Source organism: Magnolia sinica, chromosome 16 (assembly GCF_029962835.1).
Source record: "Magnolia sinica isolate HGM2019 chromosome 16, MsV1, whole genome shotgun sequence".
NCBI lineage: Eukaryota > Viridiplantae > Streptophyta > Magnoliopsida > Magnoliales > Magnoliaceae > Magnolia > Magnolia sinica.
The window spans coordinates 71,768,023-71,787,219 of record NC_080588.1 but is presented as its reverse complement, the minus strand read 5'-3'; the positions used below and the strand labels follow the sequence as shown (position 1 = coordinate 71,787,219).

Here is a 19,197-nt window from a genome sequence, read left to right as displayed (position 1 = left end):
GATTGAGGGTCAAAATAGTTACATGTCATAAGATTTTGTTTTTTCCCTTCTCAGAGAGCCTTTTTGACACGTTGATTAGCCACCTCGCTGTTGTTCTGGGCCTCACAATGATGTATGTGTTTTATTCATGTCGTCCATCCATTTTAGATCATTATTCTAGGACATGATCCCAGAAATGAGGTAGATATAAATATCAGGTGGACCACACCATAAGAAAATAGTCTTTATTAAACGCCCACCGTTAAAAACTTTCCAGAGCTTGCTTTTATGTTTATTTGTCATCTAATCTGCTGATCAGGTCACAAAGACCTAGATGAAGGGAAAACACAAATATCAACTTTATCCAAAAAAATAATTGTGACCCCAAGTAGTTTTTAACGGTGTGTGTTCAATCACCACAGTTTCTAGTGGTGTGGTCCACCTGAGATTTTTGATCTGCCTCATTTTTTGCTCAGGTCGTAAAATGTGCTGCAAAATAGATGGACAGTGTGGATAAAATGCATACATCATGGTGGGGCCCATAGACTAGGCAATCCCACGGTGTCCTACTCATTAGCCGCCTTTCTAAATCAACCGTTAATGACAAAAGGTCCACTTCGAGCGTACTTTTCTAGTCCACCTGATGAGCGGATCGGGCTGTCCTTTGGCCCAATCACATACATGGTGGGGCACATATCCAAGGCGGACATTAGGTAGGCCCCACCTTGGATGTGACCGTGTCAAAAAACCAGGCCCATCCAACATTAATCCCAGATGATGTATTTAAGTACTGACTGTGGACCGTTGATCAAGCTATTTTTAGTTTTACCATATGTTGTATCCGACTGGGGGCAATCCAAACAACCCCACTCCGTGATATCGCATGGGATGAAAGGAATCCCATGAAATCGAAACATAACGAGGACCAATCTTGGGATAGAGGTGTATACTTCTATCCCAAGACAATCTATCGTCTGTCATAAATGTTGCTGTTGGCGTAATTCCATCCCATATAATCCTACATATAATCCACCCTAACGCAAATGCCCAAGCAGGCCCTTAGGACATGAAGCTAAAACAGAGCAGGATCCAATACTAAAGTGGGCCGAAAACGTGAGGATTGAACGTCCACAGTTGAAATATTCATGGGGCCACGGAAGTTTTGAATCAGCTAATATTTGTTTTTGAAGTTCATCTGAGTAGGAGTGATGTTATGAACAGTATGGATGGCATGAAAACATCACTGTCGACCCCAGGGAGGTTCCAATGGTAGGAATTTTCCCGCCCACCTTTTCCTTTAGTGCGATCTACTTGAGTCTTCGATCCTTCTCACTTTTAGTCTCATTTCCTAAAATGATCTCAAAAAATAGATGGACGGAGTGGATTTCTCACAAACATCACGGTGGGCCCTACCCATATGGCTTGACCAGCGGTTTATAGGACTGCACCTCTACTCACCTGTTCCACACACACTGCTCTCTCCAATAGGTTCGCTACCTATCTCTGTATCTTAAGAACACCGAAACTTGACACCTAACCATACTTGACTACCTATGGTTGGAAAGTTTGAAATTTTTTGTTTAAATGGGAAAAGGTACCATGAGGTCCACCTTGTGGGACCTCATGGGAAGCCTCCCATGAGGTTGAGATCTGTGAGTTCCACCATGGTGTGTGAGTCATGGGCCTAAAAATCAGGGCCACATCACAATAATAGTTGAGAGTGGATGCCCGCCCATTCAAACTTTCTAGATTATATATAGGGCTTCGTAAAATGTGGTTTAGAAATCCAGCCTATCCATTGTAAATATCCTACGTGGATGAGCGGTCACACCAAGTTTTACGTAATTTCGAAACTCAAGTGGGCTTTACCAAGTGCTTTTAGATGTTTTAGCTATGATTTTTCACGGTTTTAGATGGTATGACTTGAATTTTAAATACGGGTCATTTTTAGCACATCCCACAGCCTAAAGAAAGCCTACCAAATACATGATGTAGATATCCATCACATATTATGGTGGAGCCCACAAAGCTCGACGTCATGGAAAGCTCTTATGAGGTCAGAATACCATTTCTCTTTTAAAAGTTAACAAAAGTTGATGGGATTTAGGTAGAGTTTAGTCATGTATGAACACATTTAGACAACTAGTCATGGATGTGCAACCATTGAACTAGGGGTGTACATCGACTCGGCTCGACTTGGCTCGGCCACTAGCTGACCCCAGCTCAAACTTAGCTCGGCTCGGTCCTCGAGCCTAACGGGCCAACTCGGCTTAGTTCGGTCAGCATCCCAGGCTAGTTTGAGCCAAGTTCGAGCCGAGTTCGCTTGTGCAGCATTTTCACAAACATATGGACTGCACCTTCAAAGTCTCACTGTATGTAAAACAACAGTAGTGGTTTTACAGGTATTTTATCAAACATCTTCTAAGTAACATAAAAATCAAGAAAAAAAGGGTATTTGTTTGATATACATACCTTCCTTGCCACCAGCCACATTTCGTTGAGTCATTTCATCAAACACTTGGTGAGCAACATCAATATCAAAGTAACTGAGTCACCAAATTGGTTCGATTCGAGTCGAGTTGGGGCCAGCTCGAACTCATTTTTGAGCTCAAAAAATTAGCTTGACTCGGCTCGAACTCAGCTTCAAACCGAGTCGAATCGAGCTTTTTCGAGTTGGGTTGAGCGAGCTAACTGAGCTAGCTCGGTTCGTGTACACCCCTACGTTGAACTATATAGATTGAGCATCTCCAATGGGGGGCTTAAACTACTTGGGAAGGGTACTTTATAGCTTATGTAAGACTCTTATCAGGTGGGCCATACATGATCATTGGTTCAAATTTGACCATTAGATTATTCAAATTGAGTAATTCAGTGGGCCATACTACAATTGTGATCATTGTAAATAGGTTTGGGGCAGGACGCTTGAACCGTGTTTCCTATACACGGTTATTAAGTCGGATATAAAATCATACGGTGTGGAGACCTTAGAGGTGAGAAGTGTGATGGGTAAACTTCTAGCCCTCTTTCCTATATATAGATGTCTTGTCTCATCACCAACGCAAGAGAGAAACTCTAATATCATTAAGAGGTTCTCCTAAAAGTATGAGGTGCGGAAGATCAGGATTCCCGTCAGCTACATTCAGAAATTGGAAATGTCTTTACAATCGGGTACGCCTTTAAGATTATTGTTTTGAATCTTCATTATTGATGCATAGAGGATCTATCAATTCTGCAATACAGATCTAACAGTCAAGCTCAGAGTACCATTTCTCTGTTAAAAGTTAACAAAAGCTGTTGGGATTTAGGTAGAGTTTAGTCATGGATGAACACATTTAGACAACTAGTCATGGATGTGCAACCGTTGAACAATAGATTGAGCATCTCTAATGGAGGGCTTGAACTACTTGGGAAGGGCACTGTATAGCTTATGTACACACAAATGACATACTTATCAATGCACATGTATGACATGTTGCCAGTACCATGTGTATGACCATCCAAATTCAAGCATTTCACACGTGCATATGTGCCACCATTAATCTTTAACCACTAAAAAACATGTCACATTTATCAATATTTTGTGTCAAATGTATTATAGCTCACGTCCACATGAGGGGCATACTTATCAATGCACATGTGTAACATGTTGCAAGTGCCACATGTATGACCATATAAATTCAAGTAATCTCCAGGTGCACATGTACCACCATTAATCTTTAAGCTCTAAATAAATATGGCATAATTGACTATATTCACGCGTGAAATGAACACATGCATTTTATAATTATACTACCAACTAATTTTTTATTTCCCCACATATGTCACAATGTATCTATATATTAATCCAAGATGTCTAACAAATAAAAGATGGAACAACTTATCAACAACAAGATATCCATGCCCAACTAGCACCAGCAGCATGTCGTGGATTACTAGTAGCAATGTAACTTTTATTAAATCCAAATAGGTTTGTTGGGTCCTTGCTCTTGCTCGGGTGATAGACTCTCTAGAGTTTCAACACCTAGTTAAGGGTTCAAGTACCCATAGGTGGTGAAATTCCACTACGGCGTGAGTGTGTGGCGGTGTGTGTGCGTGTGTTTCAAAAAAATAAAAAATAAATTTTTTTAAAAATCCAAATAGGTTTGTAATGTGCTTAGTGGACAAGCTCCCTTCATGCTCATTGACTCAAACAAATGGCATAGATACTTGGAGCTGTAACTAGCCAATGAAACTTAAAACCTACAGTTGGCTAGATATCATAAAATCACTACCAGTTGAAAATTTAAAGACTCCCCAATTTGAATGACTTTTGTAGTTGGTTTGTAGTTAATGTTTTAAATAAAGGTTTTAGTGACGAAGAAGAAGTTAGGCATCCTTCCCCACCTGTACCTAGAGGTGGTCCAGATTGACCATTGATCCGAACTCGATCCGATGTACGGTCATATCTGAGTGCACCTACTCGATCCAACCCGATCTTGGCCTTCGGTTCAGATCGGTTTGGGTCGGATTCTGCCCAACTCTACTTGTGTCGAAGCATAATCTCTACTTAAAAAGATTGTAATTTTTTAAGGAAATAATTCAGTTCTAGAAAATTTAAAAGATTTATCTAACTACAATCATGACAATAAAGACCGAACGCTCAACACTAATCATTATCGAGGAGGCCATTGTTATGAAAATTAGGAAGAAAAAAGCGACAAGGATACAAAAGTAAGTGATGATGTAGATAAAGCTTATAGTAGATGTAATATGCCTGGCGATGTGAGGGAAGAGCAAAGAGAGACTCAACACTCTAACTACCATAGATGGTCAAATATCTCGAGATCCACCTCTACTCTATTTAATATGAGATGATCAAATATCTCGAGAACCACCTTTACTCTATTTAATATGAATCATAAAAAACCCTGGGCATGAGGTGGTATGATTTGGATATTTATTATTCTCTCTCTGTTTAAAAAAACCCTTAAGCCCCTTTTCATGAAAGTCGACATCCCTTTAAATGTCGATATCTTTCGGGAGGAAGTTCAATGGCCAATAGGTTTGGTTTTGAAGACTTATGAGCTTCTGTTACGCCCCAAACTCGGAAATCGGGCTCACAAAATTCTCGATCGCCGAATCCGGCGCTGACAGCCTCCATAGTACCTCATTCTCAGCTCCCGGCACCCATACACTAGGTTCCGATCCTGGGATCCTACAAGGAGGATTTCAAACATGATTTGATTCGTAATGAGCATAACCATAAGCATAACCCACAAACAATAATCACAAGAACACCATTACAAAATCTACTATGATAAAAAACTTTGAGTACAATACGTAAGAAAGGAAAATACAAGATACTGAAAATAACAAAAACTCCAGAAGTTCGGCTGCACACTCCAACTGCGGTGAGGCTATGGCTGCGTCCTAGCGTCACCTGCACGTATCAATCGTGCATAAGCTTATAGAAAGCTTAGAGGGTTGTGTAAGTATGTATGTAGTATGAATGTGCTCAGAATGCAATGCCAGAGTAATGCGGAATCATGCTGATGGGTGCATGAATGTAATCAGTAGTACCAAGGCTATGAGGTATAAGACATGAATGTTACAAGTTTCTGGTCAAGCCGACTTTGGTATGCAGGACTCAGCTTAGGATCGCGCACAAACGTCGGATACGGGTCGAGCTGACTTTGGTATGCAAGACTCGACTTAGGATCACGCGCAAACGTCAGATAAGGGTTGAGGGTTGCCGGAATTCGACCGGAAGGACCACAGAAGCCTACGGAACGGTACGGACCAGGATACGGGTCTTATAACTTATATGGTTCATTACTTTGTGGGAAACACACACCATAGTCCATGCTTGTTGGGAGCGTTGCACAAAAATCTTAGGATCTCGCCTCTCAAAACACAAGAATTATGGGATATAATAAAGCAATGAAATAAATCAAAGCACAAACCACACAACACGAGATTTTACGTGGAAAACCCTCAAAGAGGTAAAAACCACGGGACCTAGTCCAGAACAACAATTCACTATGAAGTAGAACGTTATAACTGATCACAAACACACACCGCTTTGATCAAACCTTCTTCACTCACGCAGGAGCAGATGAATAATAAGAGAATAATGAAAATGAAAAGATCTCACCGATCACGAGGACGTATAAGCGCTGAGACATCGACTGCAAAGTAGATCACCTCTACGAGCAGAATCTTCTCTTCCACAAGCTTCCTCTCTCTTTTCTGTCTCTCTCTTACCTTGGCTGTCAAAACCCTTAACATAATAGTTTTAGAAAGCCTTATCAATACCCTAGAAAAGCCCTAGGGACTCCTATTCATAGTTTAGGAAACTCATTTCTGCATCTCTGCGAAAACCGCCTCAAATTTACGCAGTCCACACCAAATCCGGATTGAATCTGCATAACCCTGGTTGAGTGAACCCTCGACTGGTCAAGGCCAAAATTCATGGCTTGCTAGACTTTGAGTCGAACGACCTTCAACCGGTCGAGCAGACCCCTTTGACCGGTCGAGTAGAGCGGTCCAACATGATTTAGGAGATCCGCGCTGCACAACCTTTCCTCTTAATTGAGGAGGAAAAACACATCAATGCTTACTTAAAATGCAAGATTGTGATAATTTATACTCATGCTTTGAGAAATTGTGCATGTTGCATCTATACACAGCTCAAATTAGACCGTCAAAATGATGGGTCCTGCTTTAAGCGGTCCACAATTCCAAAATCATGATTGACCGGACGATTTCAGAACTTCTGGTGAACGGTCATTGATTGTTGAATTCTGACCATTGACTATTCTTCATTTTAACCATCCATCATGTGTCTTCCAATTGGAGAATTAGCACATCATTTCATTGTAATCTTCGAATGATGACCCATCTAAAGTTTGATCCATGATGACACTTGCTCGAGTTTTTAGTGCAGGTGTATGAAACATCACATGCTACTAGACTATCAAAATTTTTCTCATAAAAATATCTTCACCTGGATTTCTTAAGTTCCATCCAACGACCAATCACCACCGCATTTTGTAAGTGTGGCTGAAAAACTGCAGTCGTAATAAAAAAAATTGATACTCTGGCGGAGGGTCATGGATGACATGCATGCACTTGGAAATTACTCAGAAAATGCATACTTATTGTATAATCATTTCAAATTAAACCGTCCAAAGTATTGTTTCCCACTTAGATTCGTCATGGACCAAAATCACATTCTTTTGACTATCTCGCTATGAGATTGGTGGACATTTAATTTATGGTTGAAAATGAAAATATCCAGAGGTCCTGTTTCCACAATGACGTGTCTACGAATTAGAGGTTAGGATTGTTAAAAAAAATTGATCCTAGGCCTGTGAATCATCCACAGTGGATCCTTACTCTTGCTCCGGTAGTAGACTCTGAGGAGTTTCAACACTTGGTCAAGGGTTCAAGTATCCATTAGTGGTGAAATCTCACTACGGCGTGGGTGTGCGGGGTGTGTGTGCATGTGTAGAACAAAAAAAAAAAAAACCATCCACAGTAATTTCAACAATTTAGTTGATTTAACTTTAATTATACATGTACAGTTTTTCTGAGTGCCTGCATATCAAGCATCGTACACAGCCAGAGTATCATATAAATCCACCATGACACATGAGATTTTTTCGACGGATAAATCTCATGATTTATCCATTGGCTTTTCTGTATGCTCTCAAACTTTACTCTTTATAACTAAATAACTGTTGTACCAGTGGTACCATGATATCATGGAGGCAACGTCCACTACCAGAAAAGGGGTTAAAGTCCTTAGCTAAAGGCATATGGCTATAAATTATAACCATGGCTATTAGTAGCGTATCTATTTCTTTATTAGATTCGTAACTGTTAGTTCTATGGCTATGGATATAATTCATAGCCATTGATTCTGTAGTGAAAAGAGCTTACAACTACGGATAATTGAGCGAGCCTAACATGAAATTGAGCGAGCTTTGAATGAAATTTAATGAGGCTAGCATAAAATTTAGTTAAACTCAAATGAAATTGAGTGAAGCTAACAAGAAATTGACTGGGCCTAACATGAAATTGAGTGAGACTTAAATGAAATTGAACGGGCCTAACATGAAATTGAGTGAGACTCGAATGAAATTGAACGAGACTAACATGAAATTCAGCGAGGCTAACATGAAATTAAGCGAGCCTCAAATGAAATTGAACAGGCCTAACATGATATTTAGCGAGGCTAACATGAAATTGAACGAGCCTAACATGAAATTGAGAGAGCTTTAAATGAAATTGAATGAGTGCGCCTTGAATGTATGTGGTTTATCCACGTCGTCCATTCGTTTTTCCATCTAATTCAAGGGGTTGAGCTCAAAATCGAAGCATATTCAAAGATCAAGTGGATCATACCACTGGAAACAATGGAGATAATCATTTCTACCGTTAAAACCTTGCTAGGCCCCACAGTAATGTTTTATTTGTCATCCAGCATGTTTATAGGATCATGTAGACATAGATGAACGGAAAACACAGATGCAAGCTTAATCCAAAACTTCTATGGCCCACGAGAAATTTTTTCGATTTAGGATTATAGATAATTTGTTCAAATATACCTATAGTGCATGCTTTCTTTGATGGAGGTATCATTTTTATCATTTTTTGACAAACTAAAACGAAGACAAAAAAATAACAGTTTAGTGAAAGTGTATTCTTATATTAAGAAGAGAAGATTTTAGAAAATATGTTTTACGTAGATGAGTATTACTGTATGAAGAGAATAAAAGATTTAAGAAAATGAGTTTTAGATATAGAGTTATTGTTGTATGAGGAGGAGAAAAGCTTTCAGAAAATGAGTTCTTAAAGAATAAGATTGGAGAAAAGATTACAGAAAATGAATTTGTATTACAAGAATATTTTCGTCTAGAAAAAAGGTAATGATTTAGTCTTGAAAAATAAAATTTGTATGCATACAGAAAAACTAGTGAGCAAAAGGTGAGATTTACGCCCGGAAAAATCTCACGATGCCTTTCAACTTGACATTACGAGAGAGAGGTGCGCTACAGTCCGATCCCATGGATTGCACGTGAGTGCTGGAAATCATCACGTACGAGCACCTGGATGTGCACTTTCACATACAACCCTAGATTTCCCGTGAATTCATCACTTATACAGGACATCCGATCCGTTTAAAAGATGTCCCACACCATTAAGACCACCTCTGGTGAAAATCAGGTTGGTCCACTCATTAGGCAGGCCACACATTTGAAATCAGTGGATACCTGATGGCCTGACTCAACATATAGGTGTGACCAACTGCCTGACTTTTTGATCCAGGTGATTTTGATGGTGTGGGCCACCTTTTTTCCAGCTCAGATGCCCTGAAAAGTTACACCTTGGTAGGAAAATGCACACTACGCCTGTTAGGAGTGCTAGGGCCGGGCACCAAGCTGCCAAAATCAGAACTTTGAATAGGCCCAGCCCGACAGCCCAGCCCAAAACAGTTTAAAATCCGGCTCAGACCAACCCCAGGCCCGGCCCGTTGACAGCCTGACGTCTGTATGTGATCATTCCTTACAATACAACTAGTTGCATTAGACCTGTGGGACATTATCCAATCAACGATCTGGATGGTCCATCAATGCCAGCCCATATTGAAGGTCCACTGTGCGAAATCACATTGATTGTATGATCTTTTTAATCTTGTCTTTTAGTTATTATAACCCACAGAGCAGGCTTGAAAGAAGTTCACTTATTTCATATGATAGTGATTTGTTGTCCAATCAAATCCCATCACGTCATATTTGGTAGTCACTATCAGACATAATTCTCGGGCAGGCAGGAGTGGTACCCGACCTACATCTCATTAAAAAGATGTCAAGGTTGCGTTTTAAAACAAAATCTATTTAGGAGTCATTTGGTAACATAAGTTTGTATAAAGTTGAGTGCATTTGAGTTCCAAGTGTCATTTGGTAGCATGGATTAAGGAGTAAGTAAAATACACAGCTTTTGTGTATTTTGTAATGTTACTGTTTTGATATGATTTTAGTATAATTGAAGTGAAATGTCTTTTTTTAGCTCTCTTTCTAAATATAGGTGAGTCGTATGTTTAACAAAGGTGTCATTAGGCTATTAGTCTATTATGCATGTGGTATGGTGATGATACCCAAATAAATCTAATTATTGACTGCATCACTAAAATCAATAGAATGACTCAAACCATTTAAAAACACTGGCCATGTAAATTGACGGTTAAAAAATATAAAGAGTCTAACTCGCTTGTGATCCTCATGCTTGTACCCTATTTAAGGCTTTGAATCTTATCATTTTTATTTTTTTTACCGAAGTATATATTTCAATGCACTTATGAGAATCATTCTATCAAACATTGCATATGTATACTTATTTGGGATGTTAAACTTGATTTTGCAATCAAATTTAAGTTCCTATAAAATTTCAATGAATTTTTATTTTTAGATTCCAATCCATTTTAATTACAAGCGGCCAAACATAATTGTAGATTTAGGATCACCTTATTCTAATGTAATTATGATATAAATTCTAATTCATTCTAAATACAAGCTACCAAACAAGCCCATATAAAAATGTTCACATACAACATTTTATTAATTTTCACATACAACATTTTTTTTACCCACAAATGCTTCACTTGTGTCAAACATCCAAGCCATGCAAAGGTGTCTAGAAGATAAACAATCACCTAGGGCAAAAACCAAATTAGCTTACATATCAAACAGCCACACAAGTTGAAATCAATGAATAATTGATGGTTTCATTCAATGTTCAGGGTGTGGCCCACCTAATGAGTTGAATAGCATGATTTTTAGCCGAAGCGATCTTCATGGCATAGACCAGCATAGCTTAAATTTTCTATACAAGTGACATAGAGACAAGAAAAAAACGCATTATATGTGGACATTTCTCATACAACCTAGGATGTTTGTATTGGTGGATAATTTTAGAAACCATGGAAATGAAATTTTCACAGATGCGACTCTTTTCGGCATTTTCCAAAACAATAATTGTTGCAGAATCAAAGTCTGCTTCCTTTCCTTAAGAAATAAGTAAAACAATTTCTAAAATAAATTTTTCATGAAAATCACATTTTCTAAAATAAAATTATCTTTATGATTTCATTTCCACATATTTACTTTTTTCTTGAATGTGACAATTGGTTTTCCACATCCACAGTTTCCACCAATTAAACAGATAATGGATTTATTTCAAAGTTGGCAGTGACTGACCTTTGCCTCTTTCCAAACAAGAGTTAAGATTTCCAAAGAATGTTATCTTTTATACTAATGTGGGGGATATGGGTAGAAAGGAACAATCATAAGTTGGAAAAATGTCAGTTCCGGTTCAAACTTAAAACTACTATGGAAGCTCGATCCGAAATCCAGACCATTGGTATCGGTGGGGCATTCGAAAATGACGAGAAATTAAGATCAAGATGGTTTACCATTTACACGTCTAATGGGAGAAACTGAGTAAACAGAAGCAAGATTAGAGCTCCAATAGAAGGAACTAAAAGCATTCTACACCATTTTTCAAGGGTCCATTGACAGTAGAGGCTGGCACCCAAAATGCAATAAAATGGTATCTGGAGTCATATTATTAGGGAGAGATTTCACATGTTGAACTATGGAGACTCGCTTTAATGGCCGAATTCAATGCAAATCCTTTTGTTTTCTCTCCACGAATTTCATCATCACACATCCTGGATTTAGTTACTAGAACTGATAGGCGCCCATGAAAAAATGATGTAGAAAAGACGTTTTATGATCAAGAGAATCAAGCAAGAGCAGTTCTCTGGGTAGAAGATTCGTGCAATTATGTCCTAACCCGAGCCATACAGATCACTTTAAGTAAACCCCACGAATCAACAATGTAGTAATTATATACCAGGTAGGTGTAGAGCTCATTTCTATCTTCGTCTTTTTTGTATGGCGTGGGGGCCATCGCCAGGTCTACCTAATTACTCAAGTAGCTCAGGCTACAATAAGGATGACCTGAAATGATGAAATAATTGATCCGGGGTGGGAAAAGCAGGAAGCTGATAATGCAATGAATGCAATTCCTGATTTATCCACCATCCCCAAATGCATGGTGGAATAGACATCCACCCCACTTGCATTTTGGAGTACATTCAAACACATCCATTCAATTTTAAGATGCACGTTGTATCAGCTATTTGAGGAGACCTGCCTTCTGAAAAATCAAGCGAATCACAGTGGAAATAAACCCTAACTCACCAATCTTAAGGGATATATGCAGGCAGGATCGGTATGCATCAAAGACACTACTAATTGAAGTGACACATTTGAAATGTACTTTGATGTCTGCTAGTCACATTTTTTCACCTTTGTAAGGAGAGTAGGATTAGAAATTTCTAAAGCCAATGTGAAGTTCTAAAGCCCCGCGTAAAATTTCTGATCAGATCTTATTCTTCGATGTGCTTTGTAAAGATTGGATGGATTAGAAATTAACTACAACCAAGATATGGCCCAGTGAAAATTCTCTTTCAATCTTGTATGGTTGAGAAGCCTTAGATTCGCCACGATGTATTCACGAATATCCTGTCACAAGCTATTATTATCTGTCACTGACTGTTCTCAATCATCTAAAGAGTTGGAAAATGCCCTCTAGGCAATGCGATGTTTTGTTGGATGCAGCGGTTGAGACATGAATGCACATGGTGGTTTGGGGCCGAGGAATTTATAATGGACCCATGAAAAAGAAATGCTTTGCTAGATATCTTGGCCTACTGAGCTCTTAAATTCATTTCAGAATGGTTTGGTTGTGGGAGTGATTCAGATGGGTCCCACCAGCATCATCTCATCCTGAAGAGGGAGGGAAATGTCTAGCTTTCCCCCTGAAGATGATGGGGGCGCTTGACTGTATTCGGTGGGATTCCAATAAAAATCACTCATTTCCCCACCTCCTTCAATGAAAGTTATCACAAGGCCATGGTCAAAATGCATCTAGGCTCTGTGTTTGACAGTGTCGGACCGAATTGTTGTTGGCATCACTTCCAAACCAACAAGATAGAAATGGTGTTTGGGGTGTCACAGAAAACTGAACCCACATTGAGTAGGCATCCATTTTCCTGCTTCTTTCTTCCCAAATCATATTTACACGAATCGTTGTGACCATCTCTCTTAGCAATTTCTCACTAGCCTTATCATGTGCACCTCAGGAATTGGGAACTTGTAAAGTCTCTCTTGAATCCTTGATATTTTAAAACCATAGATGCATATTCTAAGGTTGCTTTACATCAATCAATAAACATATGCATGCATCTCAGACTGTTGGCCCATAAGATAGCCGAGGCCTAGGACGTATGAGTGGTTGGTTTCTTCGGATGTTGCTATGTGGGTCCCATAATAATGATCAGAAACTAATTGATTATCATCTTAAATCTCCTCCAATGACACCGGCATCTCTACGTAACATAATGCGCTTGTTAAAAAATGGGTGATTCTATTTTTTCTTGCTCTTCTTCGTGAATCATGAAAATTAAACAAGCCATTCAATACTCGAACAGCACCAAATAGCAGCACCAAGTCCAGGCATTGGGCCCATCCACAAGCAAACATGGATTGTTTTCTCAATTGTTCCCATCAAGATAGTGATGGGAAGGCGTCTCCACTTGGATAATTAAATTAGTTTTAAGGGCAGAAAACGTTTTTCTATCAAGAATCTCACCCATCTGTACGTCCACACGTCCCTGTTGCGTAGTAGAAGCGTCTTTCCCCTCTCCGTGACCACATCACAAATAGCACAGAATACCATGGGCTAAACCTCATCCGTCAATGGAAGACTACGAAAGATGGGATGGTTTTTAGTGAAATTTCCGAACAAGCCAAAAGAGATAATGGGCGTGGCCCCTAGAGTATGGAAAATGATCACTTCTACAGGAGTTTTACTGTTCTTCAATGAACATTTTGTTAATTGGGAGGCAATCTAATTTCTGTTTTTAACTTATGATCATTCTTTTGTGGTAGGTGGCCCACTAATTAGACCCTCCTGATTGGTTTTGAATGCCCATATTCCATTTTGTGGATTTGGTACTTCTGAACTACTCCAATCCTCAAAATTGAAGATGGCTGTATGCAAATCAATCAAGGTGGGGGTGTAGATATCATTTATCTATTTTTTTTTTTAAATATGGATATCTCAAATAAAAAAAAAGCGTCCTGGAATTCGGGACCCACTAATAAAAAAAATAAAAAATCAAGGGAGGATATTCCTTCCCCACAAGAGCAGCAATGGTAAGTTTTGTTTTGTAAGCCAGTGAATAAAACAACCAATACAGCCCAAAAAGACAAGATGAGAAAAGAATGGCAGTGGTGGAATAAAAAATATAGAGCTCCAAACACGACTTTTTCAATACCAAAGCATGCAACTACTGAAATGAAACGTCGGTGGCCCACGCCTAAGGCACTGACCATTCACCCAACTTTTGTTACACCCACCCAATTTGGTAGATACCCCTTTTCTCTACTTTTGGTAATAGAATACCCCAAGTTTCTATAATTGGATTGTACTGCTTTATTATCAAAAGTAGAATGGTCTGGGTGTAGATACCAATTCCCAATACAGATAGAGGTCCGGTCCTGCATACTAGTGAAATGTATTTGCAGTCTGCTGGTTGGGTCATGCTTATAGATGATCATAACCGTTGAATAGGTAGGACCCGGGATGAACAGGCCGGTGGGCAATGTAAGAGTCAAGACAACAATCATAGGAATTTGATCTATGGACTTATAAGAAATCATAGAAATTTATCAACAATTTACATTCAGGTCCATTTTTCAAATGGCTAACATCATCTTTCTACAAAAGGTGGACCATCCATAGCCTATCGATGGTGGGCCCCACCTCCTGAAGTGGGTCAAAGCTGGCTGGCTACGTCTTCACTCCGGTAGTCCAAAGTGTACCATAACAAAAATAAATACATAAATAAACACCCAATCAAGAAGCCCAAGAAATGCATCAAGAAGAGTATATTGCCTCATCATATAACATTGTATACAAAAAGGGGTATTTTCATCTTTCTCCCCCCAAATCATCACACAGTGAAAACAAACACTACAAAGACAGACACCAAGATTAGAAAAATCAAGACCATATACCCTCTCTCTCTCTCTCTCTCTATTGATCTTTCTTCAACTCTATGCCATTGCTTGAATGATTTGAAGGATCTCTATCAATCACCTTGCTCTTCTTGAGATGCATCTTCACATAAAAGTTCAAAAACAGCAGCAGCAAGGCCCCATTTAGAACTGAATTGAGGACCCAAGCTCCAATTCCATTGCACCCACCTTTCCTAAAATGCAGCAACAACACCCCTAAATGGCTAATGAGGTTGCACCCAAGAAGCAATATCTGGCAATTCACAACGATCGGGAAGCACGCGCTCGGTAGTCCAATTGCAACCCAGAAGTGGTAGCCATAGACAACGGCGTAGACCAACGTTGTCGATAGGATTGCGACCACCTGGAAGGATTGAGAGAATTCAAGCCAGAGGAATGACATGAATATGACAATTGAGTGGTAGAAGAGGTGGGAGAAGCTCAGCTTGCGGCGACGGAGGATGGAGAAGACAGTGCGGAAGAGCTGGAGGAAACGCGAGAGGTAGAAGACGTATGACCAGAAGAAAACACGGCCGGATGGACGGGTCCCGAGCGGGAAACAGAGGAACCATTGGAGAGGGGTCTTGGACCGCCTCCAGAACCAACGCGTGTCGTGAATTTCCGCAGCGGAGGAGAGGAGAATCCCCGCGAAGATCCCAACAGAGATCAGGGCCATTGCAAGGCTGTGGATGGCTGGGATAGGACCGAGTGGGACTGGGCGGCGGCGTCTGAAGAGAACCAGGGAGAGATGGAGGAAGAGAGAAAGATTGATGTAGGCTGCGATTGAGGTGAAGAGGAAGGACCACGTGGAGCCCCATGATTGGCTATGACTCCAACGGAATCCAACGATTGATGGGTGCTCAGATAGCCAATATGAAAGGCTATGGACGACACTTCCCATCTTCACGCAATGGGTCGGATCTTCTTCAGAAAGCGCACCGCGAATGAATGAGAAAGAAACAGAAAACAGAGAAAACTAATTCCTCTCCTCACCTCTTTCTCTTCTTCTTAGCGCGCCTGATCAGATCTTTTTCGGAATTGAATGAATGAGAATCAACGACGGGGGAGAAAAGAGAAAACCCAATTTCTCTCCCGACTTCTTTCTCTTCCTTTTCACGTCCTTGATCAGAGCTTCTTTAGAAATCACACTACAAATGAATAAGAACGAGAGATAAGGATAAAAGAGAGAACCCAATTTCTTTCCTGATTTCTTTCTCTTTTTCTTCACTCGCCTGATCAAATCTTCTTCGAAAAGCGCGCTGCGAAAGAATGAGAAGAAAAAGACTAGGAGAACAGAAAAACCCAATTTCTCTTTCAACCTCTTCCTCTTCTTCCTCACGCGCCTGATCAGATCTTCTTCTTGGAGGCCTAAGAATTAGAAAGCTTTCTTATATCAATGAAGAAAGAGAGATTTGAAGAAAACCTAATTCCCCACTTAACTCTTTTCCTTCTTCTCTTCGGTTTTCTTCTTCTTGGATGTATGATTCTGAGAATGGGATTTGGAGAAAACCGGATTTGGAAAAGAGAGTGGGGAATGAGGTCGGAATCCTCTATGGTTTTTCTTCTTTCCTTCCAAACGACAAGTTATAAGGAGGGTGCCAGACTGGTGGTCGGAGGACCCAGGGATTGTTGTGGTGTACACGTGGACATTTTTGGTTCGTTGCTGGATAACTGAAATCCTGGTCGTTGGTTCAATATCTAGATTCTGGGAAGGAGGTCGCACCTGTGCTACTATGTTACACGTGTGTATTTTGGTACCGGAAACCGAAAGCCTCGCACGCTCTTTTTGATGGGTTCACGTAGATAGTCTTGACAGTGAGGGAGATGGGTCATTGTATGGTAGCGCCATCTCTCATAAGTAGACGTGGCAGGCTATGTTATCAATCGGAACCGTTCATCTAATAGGTCCCGTAATGGGCGATACATGTTTAAAAATACACATAGATCGGATGATGATCCTATCCGTAGATCAACATTCTATAAATTGACGGTGCAAACCGAAAATTGTAACCGTTGAAAAGTGAATGTTAGGATTACCGGTTAGGTGTTTTTTTTTTAAAAACATGGGACATACATAAAAAGGTCCACTGAATGGACGGTCCCGATCGTTACATAACCTTTCCACATTTATTGTATCGAGATGATTGTGTACATAATCCTACCGGGTCTACCTAATCCTCACCCGTGTGGTCTAAATGTGCCCGAGCATGGAGGCCTTTCACTACTCGGGCTGACTGAGAATATGACATTTTGAACCGCTACTCGTGAGTCTGGGCAACTTGCTGAGCTGTGACCTTGACCAAACACGACTATGAAAACTGACGTCCCAATAGTAGCACACTTTCAAAAAACATGGACCGTTCATCAGATGGACCCCACTGCTAAGTGGGATTGGACGCGGACTACCTACTAACAGTAGGTAGCCAGTACCTAATGGACGGTGTTCTGTGGGCCCCACCATAATGTATGTGTTTATCCATGTCGTCCATCCGTTTTTCCATATCATTTTATGGCACGAGCCCAAAACTGAGGCACATCCAAATCTCACGTGGACCACACCACAGGAAACAATATTGATTGAACATTACAGTTTGGATGAAAAATAAACATTACAGTTTTATATTTGGATCTGTCTCGTTATTGGGCTCATGCCTTAAAATTATATGGAAAAATAGATGGACGGCGTGGATAAAACACGTGCATCATGGTGGGGCCCACGGACCACTGTCAAGTACCCACCTCGCTACTGACAGCGTCAGTAGGCAATCCATGTCCGGTCGGATGATCCCAACCGTCCTATTTAGCTTGCAAATAAATACAAAAAGACGATAGATAAATAACGCTTGAACTACAACCGGCAAAAGTTCTACCAGACGGCTAGGATCATCCGATCTGTGTGGTCAGTTGTGGAGATGGCATGGTGGAGCTGAGGTAACGAACTTTTCTAATCTCAGAGGGCAGAATTTTCTATCTCCGTAAATGACGCAAGATCCAGCGTCCGTTTTGGGTCGGTTGACTGGATGCGATTAAGGAGGTTTGCTCCAATACATCACGACGCATTACAATCTGATACGTCGAGAATATATGAGTTGGATCTCGGGTCGCCGGTCAATGATCCAAACCGTTTACAAGATTGGCCCTACCATACGTAAGCACTTTTATTAATTAACTTTCCACATTGAATATGGACTGTCAATTTGACCATTCCTTTGTGGGCCATTGACTTGAACGTCTAGGATTTTTCAATCTTGAATTTTTTTGAGGTAATCATCGTCATGGTTTGAATTTCTTCACATCAACGGTTTGGATCATGGAAGACAATCCAGGATCCAACGGATATAGTCCCAATGCATCGACCTATAATACACTGGGATGTATTGGAGAAAACCTTTGGATCATACATCGTTTAAAAGAGTTTTGGTATTGGTGGGAATGGAATCGTCTATGACTATATCCCCTGTAAACCTTGAATAACAATCATTTATTTGACGAATATGCACTATTGACTGATTTTATTCGACTGTCAGTCAAAATCCACCAAATAACCTATAGAAAATCAAATTAGTATATTTTTTAAAATTACAATCCATTTGAATATGAATCTAAACTCCTGATTTTCTATGTTTAAATTCAGTTGTCGGGTTTATAATTCTTAGTTACATGGGTATAATTTTAAGACATTGTATGGATATGAATAATATTAAATTATTATTAACAAGCGTATTATGTTGAGATTTTTTAATATTGATTTGAGTTTATATGTAGGGATATGAATATTTTATGATTATACATCCACAGATATTATGTTGAGATTAAATTAATATTTGAAGCTTATAAATATAAGTGTAGAGCTTTTGTTTGAGATAGCTGTTTTTCTTCTTGAGTCCTGGCGGAGAAGCCCTAGGCTACCAAATTAAGAGATCCAAATGTATGTATAATGTTTTCTTCCTTCCTAGTTGATAATTAACATCCCTCGTTTTTAAAATATCCATAGTTTTTAATTTTTATGATCCATACTTTTTAATTTTTAAGATTTTATCTCAAAATTATTGCAATCTTAACTTGTGAAATTTTTTACAATTAACTA

At 39.7% G+C, this 19,197-nt stretch overlaps 1 protein-coding gene across 1 annotated transcript; it reads right to left on the bottom strand.

Annotated features, from left to right (window-relative positions):
* Positions 1 to 14,966: 14,966 nt before the first annotated feature.
* LOC131229256 (elongation of fatty acids protein 3-like) lies at positions 14,967 to 16,681 on the bottom strand. Its single transcript, XM_058225162.1, has one exon. It carries the CDS (start codon positions 16,009 to 16,011, stop codon positions 15,130 to 15,132), a length of 882 nt encoding a protein of 293 aa, XP_058081145.1. The 5' UTR covers positions 16,012 to 16,681; the 3' UTR covers positions 14,967 to 15,129.
* Positions 16,682 to 19,197: the final 2,516 nt, after the last annotated feature.